We start from the raw sequence: 12,918 nt of genomic DNA, 5'->3' as shown, positions 1-12,918 counted from the left end.
CGTTTGCGTTAAGTGTTATTTTGTATAGGATTTTGAGTTTCCAAAACGTCCCGCTTGGCGCGCTCTTTCGAAATTCAATACAAAATGAGACTAAACGCAAACGCGTACGTCACGTTTGGAAATCGAATTTATTTACACTAGGGGTACTGGTGTGTTGCGTTGCGTTACGTCGCGTTTTTTTCGTCGCAGGCGTCCTCGAAGTGTCGACTCTGCGTTGTTTTACATATATTTTTTATGTCATGTCACATTAAATGCGTTGCGACGACGCAACGCACCAGTGTGGCCTGGCCCTAATTTAGCGTCAACGTGTAAACGGCACTTCAAGCGTCTTTGTGTACGTGCTAAAAACCGACAACCGATGGATCCGGCACGAGCGTTACATGTAATGCTCGTAATACCGTCCACGCAGAATTCCTGTTAAATTACACGTTACACTTGTCTGGACCCGCCTTAATCGTTTAAAAACTCCATAAATATTACTTACGAAGCTGCTTAACGTCAATCATTAGTTTTAGTCAATAAAACTTGTATGTAAAGAATGGGTTGACCATTGTTATCGATCATTGCCAATTTAGGGTTGTATTGTATCCGTATCATAACTATCATAAGATAGCTTTCCTCTAGTAAAAGTTTTCTATATATACTGTGATGTTTCTAGAAGCACCTCATTTGTCATAAGACTAAAATAAACTTTACGTCGTCTACTTTAAGGCTATGTCTTGTATGTCTGCTTAGTGTGGTCTTGTGGTCGGTAAATCTAGTAGAAGGTAGTAATAATTGAGTAAACGATGGAATAATTAAAGGGCGTCTGTATGTCTTGTCAATAAAATAGCTATTTGTGAGAACAAAGACTTATAACAGTCATAGGTAACTGGGGTACAACTGCGAAGTCCGATTTTCGTTCGTCTACCGCGCACCCTACATGAGTTGAATTCATCAGAAATTCCGAACCGGAATCTATCGTCACGGAATAAATTCGGATAATATATTGTCTATGGCATCTGTTTTTTGTATAAAAAAACAGATATTCAGTATCAGAATCTATGTTCACGAAATATCTGATTCCGGCGCTAAATTTCTGCTAATTTTAATTTGTATATGTAAGGCGCCTATGTCCATTTTCCGATGGACTTACGAAGTCGAAGATTTTGTATTTTTTAGCTGACTTGTGAACTAGATGGCGCTGACCTGAGGCTTACCTAGTATGTAGTAGTGTGGATTGTCAGATGGTTTAAAATCTAGTCTTTAGTAACGAAATGGACGTGCAGCGCCATCTAGTTAAATTCTTAGAACGTTTAGAAAATTAAACCCAGTTGTCTGTGACACGACTAAAATGCATCAATGACTAGTTATAAAATAAATAGTTAAATTTGTACTAATTTGTTGCTCACGCAGGATGGCTGGTAGGTATAATATCGACGACCACTCATAGTCTGATTGTTATAAATAAATGCAAAGTGCCTACATATACAAAAACACCATTCATAAATAAAACCATGCAATCAAAAAAGTTTTTAAGGTGCTTTCGAACAGATAGTTCCCTAATTTGACCTGCCAGCGCCTTACTAAACGAATGATTCAAAATAACGAGATTTTTAGCATAAATTCAAGTGAAGACTGCAGGGTGTCCCGTTGCCTTATCACTCAGAGCCGCGAGCTGATTAAATAATTATTCGTAATACAACTAGAACAATAGATTGTACACCTAGAAGTTATATGTACATAATATATTGTGATTAAAATTGTGCGCCAACAATGTTTGTCTATATATTTCCTCGTCTTTGGCTATGAGCTATTGAGTAAGATGTGTAAAATCTAAGACAATTTCGTGCTTCGAATTTGACAGATAAACGAGATGGCGCTATTTATATATTTATTTATATTTAATATATTTTCATTTGCTACACATCCATATATTTTCCAATAACACTGATTGTCAAAAGTTGACGTTGAGTGACCGCAAAACTACGGAAGATGGAGATAAGGAACGAAATCTCCATATACCAAAAAGTGTCATCAAAAAACTTTAAATAGGTGGCGCTACAATACCTAGAGTACTTGAAGAAAAAATTCAATTCACTCCGTCAATAAGGCCTAGGTTCTTAGCTACTCTAGCGCTACTCTGGAGAGATTTGGAACTATTATTTATAGCTGACAGCTGGACACTTTTGTAACAGTTCTACCATAACAGATGCCACTCCTCTTAATTCCACACTCTATACGCAAAACTAGCAAAATATGGCGCAGTACAGCGCCATCTGTTTTGGATGTCAAACTAAGAGCCATGTTTTTTCTTAACTTACCTCTTGAGAGCCCACCTTGAAGTATGGAAAAATGAAAATTGCTCTTTTGTCGGTAAAATATTGCGTTTGTGTATTTAGTAGTTAAAGAATCTTTTTTTGGATAAAATGTAAGGAATCGAATGGTACCCTAACTTTATTCCTTTTTGGAAGTTAAAAAAAACCTTGAATTATTAAAATTTTCAGGTCCCGTATTTTTGTATCGTTTCCATATATTATTTTAATATCCACATTAGTGCTAGAACTTGCTCATTTGCTATCAATTTTTTTAGATTTCCTTATAAAATTCAGGACGTGTCAGCATCCCTATAGGGACCGTGCGCGTTGGAGGATCTGCCATCTTGTGGCCTGAATCGGAACAATAAACATGTTACATTTACACGTCACGTGTTTTCTTGTGCATAGTAGGTTCTGCCATCTTGTGGGCTACATGAACAGTAAACATCACATTTACGCCTCGCACCAAAAATCTGACGGCTTCTGTGCTGCCTCCTACAGTTCATGCACGCTCCCTATTGAAGTAGCAGCAAAGACAGGTAAACTAGATGGCGCTGCGCGGCTTCTGTATATTTCACGTAACTTAACTATATTGTAAAGCGCTACCATTTGAAAATTACAGTTTAGTTACTAAATATTTTTAGCGCCATCTAGATTTGTTTTCGATACTGCTCCACGATACATCCTTTTAACTGAGTAACTTTTTTTTTTTATACCACGACGGTGGTAAACAAGCATACGGCCCGCCTGATGGTAAGCAGTCACCGTAGCCTATGGACGCCTGCAACACCAGAGGCATCACATGCGCGTTGCCGACCCTTTAAAAACTTACAGTAGTAAGTACCTAAATATTTAGTCTATGTCAAGATATAATATTGTTTAAAGCGCACAATTTTACTCGTAGTAAGTATCGTACGATACTCCTATATTATATACAACTGTAGTTATAAAACGTGTTAATTTCAATTATCTGACCTACCTGTTTTTTTACTTCAATGGAATAATTTTATTATTCTTATATTGTCCGATATCCTACTCGTACTTATGAAATGAAATAATAATTTTATTTTCAATACTCTTTCGTTTCATTTCACCAAACAGTGCCTAGTCTTGTCTTGTCGATGACAAAATTAAATATGGAATGTCAAAACATCAATCAGTACAAAGAAAAAAAATGGGAAGTCATTTGACAAAGTTCAAATTCTGAAATTTGTTGTTAAAATATGTCATACTCGAAGAATGCCCGTAAACTACCTGATATCAGTAAATCATCGTTGCACACAGACACACGTGAGGCGGAAGGTAGTTTATATTTACAATGTTTCGTTCAATTAGAATGTAAAGGTCACATGTCAATTTTTATTTATTGTGTTTCTTTGTAGGAGTGATTGCTTGCAACGCATCAGAGAGTTGCACTTATGCTGGTAAGAATCAAACCTTCAACTACAGTAGTTGCGTTTATAAATCGCTAGTGGGTTGAATCAGTGTTCAGTCGCCATCAGATAAGTACATAGGTGCAGCCAAGGTGTTCACAAATATCTGAGCAAAGCTTCTATTACAACGACATTACAGACGAGCAGTTTGGCTGCTCCTAAATGTAAAAAAAGCTAACCCGCTACTATAGGATACGTGAACAGGAGTTCATATAACATAGGTACCCTATACGATCCCTGTAACAACACTGATGTTCTTACATTCTCTATAAGTATTATTTTGGAATATTGCTGAGCCTTCGAGGCTAGGCTACGGCAAGTATGCTCTAGGAAACCTGAGTCTTGAAGCGTTTTCGTTTGTAGAAGACCAGCGCCTGGATACCCCTTGTACTGTACCTAGGCATTTATTTTGCTAGTAGTTTAAAGCAATTTAGGAAATGATAATTTTCAGTAACCGTGTCGAAAAAATCAAGCGGCACAGCGGAGGAATCCCCGCTCTGTTCCGGCCAAAAATCCTTCATCAGTATCCATTCCACCGACCAACTATGTCAAGTGACCGATATCGAAAACCCCGCCAACCTCGACGAGTGCAACGTCGAAGTTATCAGCCTCAACGAAGTCTTCCCTTCCACGTCAGAAGAGAGCCTGTCCAATGACGATGAACCTCAAAGAAAAGAAAGGAACCGTACTAAGAAACCTATCCCTAAACATGAAAAAACTGCCTATGTACCGACCAATAGTAAGTCTTCGACTGGCTCTCGGCAGAAAGAACCGATGGAGGGTCAGACGTCGGTGTATTCGGACTTCGATATACCGAAGAACACGATGTATGTGGTTGGAAGCGACCCGGGGGAAGCGAAGAAGTCGTATCAGGATCCACCGAAGAAAATTTCGAAGACGGTAAGGATTTTTGTAGCTAAATTCTATCGAACTATTCGTGTCATCCACGATCACGCGCAGATTTGTCAAATTTAATGACAATATGAGTCAAAGCACGCGACTTCGTGAACGACGCGTGTTATAAGTACCGTCAACCGGGGTGAATCGGGATGGCTCGGGTGAATAGGGACGAATATGATTAACCTGACAATTTCTTAAAAGATACAAATTGTATCATTCGATTGAAAATAATAGTAGATTTTGCGTATACAATATCTATGGAACAGTATGGGTATTTTTTAATAAATTATCAGGTCAATTACCTTTTAAGATTTGTCCCTAATATATCCCGGTTGACGGAACCTACTTATGCCAGTGTGTATTTTATAATCTGCGGGAGCACTTATCGTGCGTTCATTTTTACTACCTTAGTGCTTTAGCCCTCTCGCACATGAGAGGAGGCCTGTGCCCAGCAGTGGTACGTATAGAGGCTGAATTATTTATTATTATTATTATTCTCTTTATTTCTCTTTCTTCTTAGGTTATGTTTTTTACAATATGGATATAAAAGTAAAATATAAAAATACATCAAAAAATACTATACAAAACACATATAAACACATTGTAAAAAACTTAACCTAGTGTGCCGCCAGCAGCGGGGCAGGGCCCAAGCTGCCGGTGGTCAGGGCTGCAGAGAGAGGAACCGACGCACTATCCGCGCCGTGTCCAAGATCACCGCCTTCTGCATCTGACCCTTGATCCAACCATCTAGCGAGAGTCTCTCAAGGTGTTGGTCGAGACTCTTCGCTATGAGACCGTTCGCTGAAACGACTATTGGGACAATGATCGTCGAATCAACATCCCACATGGCGGTTATCTCATGAGCCAAGTCTAGGTACTTGCTGGACTTGTCCTTCTCGGCTTTCACGAGATTCTCATCATGGGGGATGGTGATATCGACGAGCACGGCCCGGCGTTGCGATCGATCTATTATGACGATGTCTGGCTTATTGGCTACAATAGTCCTGTCAGTGATAATAGATCGATCCCAATAGAGCGTGGCACGACCATTTTCGAGAACTGGCGCAGGTGAGTACTTGTAGTACGGTACTTCGCGGTCCACAAGGCGGTATAGAAGAGCAAGTTGCTGGTGAATAATTCTGGCTACGAGATTATGTCTGTGTAAGTACTCGTCGTTAGCAAGATGAGAACAACCGGAAATGATATGCCTGAGTGACTCTCCGGGACGGCGGCATGCCCGACAAATGTCGACCGTACCGTCCTTCAGGATATATTTCCGATAGTTGTTCGTCATCATAACTTCGTCCGCAATTGCACAGGCAAAACCCTCGGTTTCTCCGAAGAGGTCCCCGAATCGTAACCAGTTCACCGACGCGAGCAGGTCCACGTCAGGTCCCGTGAGGGCCTTGTAGAACCGCCCGTATAGCACCTTACTCTCCCATGCCGCCCTGCGATCCGCAGTACTTAGTACCACATTATTATTATTATTATACTACGACGATGGCAAGCAAACGCTACATCTGGACGTTGCGGACTCTTAAATACAAGTTTCGGTTTGTTCGAGTGTTGACAGGTAAGAAACTTAGGAGCTGGGCAGAGAAACGGTGGTCTTCCGTACGGTTTCTTTACCATTTCGTCACAGTAACAATATCAAAATATCAAGATCTCTAGTCGCAATGATATTGAGTATTACTGTGACAAGGTACGAATGGTAGGCAAATCAAATTCGTCGACTGTACTTCCCCTGTACAAATATGAGGGAGATTTCATTTTGACTAACAAACTTTTGATTTGATTTAGACTAACAAACAAACTATGGATCAACTTGGTCTGAAATAAATTATTTATATTCATATTTTCTCGTGCCTTATCTACTCTCTAAGTGGTTAAAGACATGTTTATTTGTTTAAGTACTCATGTTGCCTAGGTACTAGTGCCATTATACATTACTCAGGTATTTTCATACTAAAATTTTATTTAGATGAAAAAGCTGCTCCGAAACATAGACAAGCACAAGAGCGAGCAAAACAGCAAAAGCGAAAAACAAGCACTCAGCAAGCTGACGATGAGGAGCATCCTGAAGGACGGGCGCTGCGGGCCGGAGTGCACTGGAGACTCCGTTCAGCCCTCCGACGATTATTCACGTAATACGTTACATAGATACCTGTATAGATACCTCTTGCCCTGTGTTTCTCTTACCTCACCTAACCTTACCTACAAAGGTTTATAGATGGCGCCAGCATAGGTTGTACCTATCTCTACCAGATCATAAAATTTCAAACAATAAACAAGAATTTTTATACTTTTCTCAGGACTGACATGTTAAATTTATGCTGGCGCCATCTGTTAAATACTTGGACTGGCAAACCTAGTTGCAATCCGAATCCGAAATGTATAAAATTATCCAGATTTGAATCCGGATCCGCGGATCTTCCCATACATATTAGATCCGTTGTGCAAACCCTAGACCAACCCCATTGTCTCATCATTTTGCATTATTTGTTCAACTACTAAACAAACATGATTGTTTTAACAGCAGATGACCACAACATTCCACCATTTATGGAATTCGAGCCAGCAACGAACTACGCCAGCTACGTCAAACAGAACCCAGACAAGAACGTCACCTTCAATACGCAAGTGGTCATCATTCACTTCACAGGCGACCTCTGTGTGGGACAAAGCGTAGAAACGCTAAGCAAAGAGAAGGACCAACAAGCACGGAATTCTGAACTTAGAAAAACTTTCCTCAACAAGTATAATGAACATTGGCCCACTCAGAAGTAACGTGATTTTAGACAATTACATTACCTAATTAATCTATGCGCCATTCTTGTGAAAAGGGACTTAAGTACAGTAGTCGCTTACGTTAGCTTTTTTTTTCTTTCGTCCATCTGGACAGGCTAAAGCACTAAGCCATACTTACGTTACGTCATTATTAGTGACGCCCTAAAATTCGACATAAGCATCTATTGCACTAAGGTCCATTTTTCTAAATGACACATACTTTACCATGCAAGCGTATCTCAATTGTTTGTCTATGGTCGATGATATTGCGCAATATTAGCTATCTTATAAAAGTTGCCGCCTATAGGGGGCTTAAATTTGTCACGAAACGCGAAAAAAACGTGGCAATTTCGAAAAGTGAAAAATACTAAATAATTTTATCAGGTTCAATTGGATTGTCCATATTACGGTAGTCGCCTAGCTATTATTTAATATATTAAGTCGTCCTAAATGTTTTTATTAATTTATTATATCTGCAAGTTTTGTAATGTTACTGAATTATGGTGCTAATATATGTTGCCTTGTTTATTTAAAGTCCGTTCGGTTAGCTAAGCATTTCTGTATCATGTAGATTTAGTAAAGCAAATTGAAATAGAGATTTATAAAATCAATTATTTTTTCATTTCGAGACTAACCCGTTCAATGCATAGGACGCTTCAAGTTGTCACTAGACTCACTGGGTGACGTTGTCAGAGCGCAAAGAAAATATATATATAAAATATATTTTTTTTATTACGGTTACCTATCACAGATCACATTAACAACTAGGCAGAAGATATTTTCCACAGTACTAGCTCTTTCACTCTATCGTAAGTGAAATATTTAGGGAAGTCTAAAGGCATCTGCTCTACAGTCCAATTGGATCCATTCTTCACTTTATCCAACAGACTGAGGAATGTCTCGTAACACGGTGCAACGGAGTCCATGTGTTCTATCGTGAAGACGTAGCGTTTTTCTAGCGCCATGTATAGGGTTTTAGGTGGGTTGGTGTTGAGGATCTTTTGTACCGTTGCGACGAATGCGGCAGTCACGTCATCGTCGTATACAACTGAAAAATAAACGGGTCGTCTTTAGTTTGTTGGGTAGGTAGATATTTTTAGTTTTTGTATGCAAGTGATTGGATTAACTTTTTTGTGTTGTTATTCTGTCTTGTTGCCCAGGGCCCAGGGGACAATAGTGACACAGTTTATTAGAAGAAACGTTATGCCACGTTCTACTATTATTTAATATAATTGTACCTAATTTGTGGGCCTTTATGAGCGCTACGTCAACCAAGCAGTGATCTATTGTGGCGGGACTTTAAAGTTCATTATTAAAACATAAGTTTTATCTAGGGCTAGGTTGAATCTAGGGCTAATTCCCTAGATCCAACCTAGGTAATCTGGGGGCACGGTAGTGACCAAGACGAGCAAAGCGAAGCGTAAGGGCATGGCACCTATCTTTTCTCGAAGCGCTTCGTCGTTTCTTTGAACCCTCATAACTTGGGTTTGAATTATACCAGATAAGCAAAATTCTCGGGATATAATGTCAATAGTGGACTTATATTAAGCATAAAAAATTCAATTGCCTATAGCTCTTATTCTTTAGATTTTATTCATATCTATAAAACCTCGAGTTCGTCACTGACTCACTCACTGATCATCAAAACCCTTAGGGTACTTCCTGAAGTCCTATATATGATATTATGATATGGTAGGTATAAATGATAGTATTAGTACACAAACAACAAAATAATTCAAAACCTTGATTTCTTTTGCCCCTAAGAGAGTGAAAAGGATGGTGGAATTTTGTATGGGGAATCATTAACCGCTAAACGGATTTACTATAGTTAAAATTTGGTATGTAGATAGTTTTTGTTATGGGGAAGGATAAAGAATAGTTTTCAACCACCAAATCATCCCGTAAGGGAGAAAAGGGGGAGGAAAATGGCGTTAGGGGAAAAGGGGTTGTAATTTGTATGGGGAATCAGTAAAAAAAGGAGATTGTATAAAAGAAGCCCCCAGATACGTATTTCAGGATTTTTAATAGTAAATCACCTCCAACCCTTTAAATTAGGGGATAGAAAATTGTCATAAGCGACTTACAAAAAGGAGTGAAATCCCATCAAAAATATTTTCATGTAAATGTTGCCAAGACGAAACCATAAGGCTCGCACTGACAAAAAGTTATCAGATCTCATGTAGAGTCAAGCTTCTAACTCTACAAGCCCTAACTACACAAGCTCTCACCTTAGTTAAAATATGTGGCTTGGCGCGTATGTGGTTGATAAATCGTACTATGACCGGAAAAGGGTTAAGAGTTGACCAGGGGACGTAAACATGGCAACCAGTTAAACCAGTAACAAGAAAAATTAGACTCACCCGACCCAAGCAATTTTTGTTTTCTGCTAAAGCCTGTTGGCTTTCTTTTTCTCACTGACTATGCAGTAGGTAAGCACCTACCTAGGACTTTGTTTAACTTTAGTTGACCATGTCAATGCCAAGAACCCTTAATTATGTTGTTGTTTTGTCTATATAATAGATCCAATAATGCTGATAAGGGTGGTGGCATATGCTGTTAAAATACTTAATATCGAGTGAGGTTTGGTTTCAAGTGAGGTTTATATTTTCTGTCTAAGAGATCAAAAGTACTTGCCATCGGCCGCTATAATAACGTTGGTGTTTCTGATGTCCCTAGAGAGTTGCTGGCTCCAAGCCATGTTGGTGAAGTCCAAAGCATCGACTCTGAACTCTGCTTTAATCAGCTTTTCATTATACTTGGTGTTGAGTTTAATCAGGTCTAATATACCGCCTAGGTTTATATCTGCAAAAAATATCAATTTTTTAAAGAGTTACAAGTGTTATAATACTTATAATATAACAACACAAAGGGGCAAGGCATACAAAATCAAACTTCAAGAAGAAGAAACTATATGGACACAGTGATTGTTAAGTTGCCTAATTTAAAATACTCTACTCCATATTTTGATATTGGGTTTAGGTATTATTATTATTATTGTAGTTTGTGGGCCTTTTAATGCCACGTCGACCAGGCATTGGTCTATTGTGACAGCCCTTTAAAGTTCATTACTGATGCCCGTTGAATCCAGGAAATTCCAGATTCTTTGGGCCGTAATGTTCTGTACCTCATAGGGTTGCAATACGTGCCGCCCTAGGTGGGTACTTCTTTTTGATATTAGTGGTCCACAGGAGCAGAGAATGTGCATTGCAGTCTCCTCTGACTCATGGCAGAACCTGCATGTCGCGTCTTGTTTCTTTCCGATTTGAAACATGTGTTTGTTCAATTTACAGTGTCCAGTCAAAATTCTGGTCACCGCGCAGGCTTTGTGTCTTTTGAGCCCTAGAAGCTCCCTAGCAGTTTTGCTGTTGAACCCTTTGATTAGAGCTTTCGAGTGTTCTTGTCCTTTTACGAACTTCCATCAATCGTTTGCCCTTATGGGTTTAGGTAATCAAATAGCATTAAAATATGAGATAATGATCTTTAAAAATACGAAATCAAACACCGGTTTTGAAACAAAAATGACAGAAGACATTTTTGGTTCCCAGAGTCGGACCACACTAAGTTTTCATGCCAAGTGCTATATCAAGTATGGAGCTTATAGAGAGAAAAGGTTCAAATAATTGTAATTTGCTTATAAAAATGTCTTCAACATATGAGCTGTTTCTAGCTTCCACAGAGGCAGTGCTTATAGTCAAAGGCACAAGGAATCACATAATATAAAAAAGATGTGAAATTAAATTAAGTCTTACCAGTGCATATAACTTTCTTCGCATATATTCCAGCAATAAAGCTGGTCAGTCCAGTCCCAGCTCCCAGTTCCAAGATAGTCTTATCTTTAAGGGCTCCTTTCACTCCTAGATGTATGAGTAAGTCTCCTATCAGAAATGCCCCCCTCCACACTTGTAAACCAACTAGGGCTAGTTTGGTTTTAGAGCTGTGTTCTGAAAATTATGTTCCATCTATGTTAGTTTGAATTGTTTCTAGTTTAATTATGTCAAATATCTATAGGCTTACTCGAAAATAGAAACAATATTTTTGTGATAATTTTTTGTGGTTTTTAACAGGGTACTCAAATGAAAATGTTTTTGTTAAAGATATTATATTTTAAAAATACCAATTTTTATTGACTCCTTTTGTGGTCTTTCAATATCCAAGTCTTCGTCGTCATCATATTGAGGTTTGTGGTCATTTTTGGGCAGCAAAAACGGGAATTCCGAAATAATATCTGAAATTAAGAATTAACACCTATGTATTTTTATTTTAATAAATATATTACTACTACTACTATTAGGTAAGGTAACAAATATGAAAAATAACTTACTTCCTTCAATCAGTGGTGTCATTTTAGTATTATAGTTATATTCTCCATAAATCTCCGAAGTCACTGTTAGTTCTGGCATCTAAAAAAATATTATTTATTATTTACTATGATTTACACACACACTACACTACCAAGCAAATACACTGCTAGATTTCTATTCATCATTTTCTAAATCATAATGTACAGTTACCGAGGAATGGCTAAAATAAACTCAAGGGTATTTTATTGTTAGACTCAATGTAGTTGCCAAATCAAAAGAGGCAATAATCAATTATATTCAAATTATAACAGTTACTAACACTTAATATTTTTTTTCTTAACACACCTTTACAACTCTTAGAACAAATGTGAACTTGTTTCTAACTGATCTCAATGAGGAAGGACAGGGCATAAAAATTGGATGTCATCCAATTTTTAAACTTTTAAATATATTCGCATAAATGATGTGCGCGAGTATTCTAGCTGGTATTCATTAGTCATTTGTAGTGAGGCACGGTTGATTAAAGCGTAGCAGGTAGGTACAGTCACCCACATATAATTTATTTACACTAATTTATATTTGCCACTAAAAATGTACTAAATTAAGAATTACTTGGTGTGAATGGTATTAATATTATATTTTCCCATTCTAAAATTATTATTTCACCGTACTTTACTTGATAAAGTATTAAACTACAATTAGGTATAACGAATAGGTATTTACTTCCATATCGATATCCTGCACGACTTCTTTTCCGATTGCGATACAACCTAGATATCTTCAACCCATGATGAAAATGATATACTGTTGTCATTCAGCGTAGATCCATTTTTATTATTAATTTAATTCATCATTGATCATGATCACGTACACCACTTACTACGAATAGCATCACTAAATACTATGAAATCTTTCACAGAAAGAGGAGAAAAAAGGCTGGCACTTGTATTTCCGATTGTATCATGTCTTTATAGTGCAGTTTATGTGAATGTAGAAATTATAAGACATTAACATTTAAAAGAAATGTTTACCAAAACACCGCATGCTAAATAAAATAAGACAAAGACACGTCCACATGACACATTCATTGATAGGGTTAAATGTCAAAAGAAATTCGATAAGTGCGCTTGTGCCGCCTTACATGTGTTTGAGGTGGTTCGTTCGTATTTGGTTCGTATATTAACTTTGCCAACGCGATTA

General features: G+C 37.9%; 2 protein-coding genes across 8 annotated transcripts; one reads left to right on the top strand and one right to left on the bottom strand.

Annotated features, from left to right (window-relative positions):
* Positions 1-3,106: 3,106 nt before the first annotated feature.
* LOC133523401 (uncharacterized) lies at positions 3,107-8,028 on the top strand. Of its 3 annotated transcripts, none has more exons than XM_061858945.1 (5): positions 3,107-3,599; positions 3,680-3,721; positions 4,182-4,630; positions 6,612-6,774; positions 7,170-8,028. In XM_061858945.1, the coding sequence occupies exons 1-5, from the start codon at positions 3,521-3,523 to the stop codon at positions 7,415-7,417; spliced, it is 981 nt and encodes a 326-aa protein (XP_061714929.1). In that variant the 5' UTR covers positions 3,107-3,520; the 3' UTR covers positions 7,418-8,028. The 3 variants fall into 3 exon arrangements, with proteins under 3 accessions (XP_061714929.1, XP_061714928.1, XP_061714931.1); XM_061858944.1 differs by having other exon boundaries at positions 7,167-8,028; XM_061858947.1 differs by lacking the exon at positions 3,680-3,721 and having other exon boundaries at positions 7,167-8,028.
* Positions 8,029-8,131: 103 nt separating this feature from the next.
* LOC133523402 (methyltransferase-like protein 22) lies at positions 8,132-12,821 on the bottom strand. Of its 5 annotated transcripts, none has more exons than XM_061858949.1 (6): positions 12,750-12,821; positions 11,739-11,817; positions 11,532-11,642; positions 11,167-11,358; positions 10,052-10,219; positions 8,132-8,465 (listed from the first exon to the last, which is right to left on the bottom strand). In XM_061858949.1, the coding sequence occupies exons 1-6, from the start codon at positions 12,804-12,806 to the stop codon at positions 8,182-8,184; spliced, it is 891 nt and encodes a 296-aa protein (XP_061714933.1). In that variant the 5' UTR covers positions 12,807-12,821; the 3' UTR covers positions 8,132-8,181. The 5 variants fall into 5 exon arrangements, with proteins under 5 accessions (XP_061714933.1, XP_061714934.1, XP_061714932.1 ...); XM_061858950.1 differs by lacking the exon at positions 12,750-12,821 and adding an exon at positions 12,442-12,710; XM_061858948.1 differs by lacking the exon at positions 12,750-12,821 and adding an exon at positions 12,064-12,144.
* Positions 12,822-12,918: the final 97 nt, after the last annotated feature.

This window comes from Cydia pomonella, chromosome 12 (assembly GCF_033807575.1).
Source record: "Cydia pomonella isolate Wapato2018A chromosome 12, ilCydPomo1, whole genome shotgun sequence".
NCBI classification, from domain to species: Eukaryota; Metazoa; Arthropoda; class Insecta; order Lepidoptera; family Tortricidae; genus Cydia; species Cydia pomonella.
Note: the sequence above shows the minus strand (reverse complement) of the source record. Positions and strands in the feature narration are given on the sequence as shown.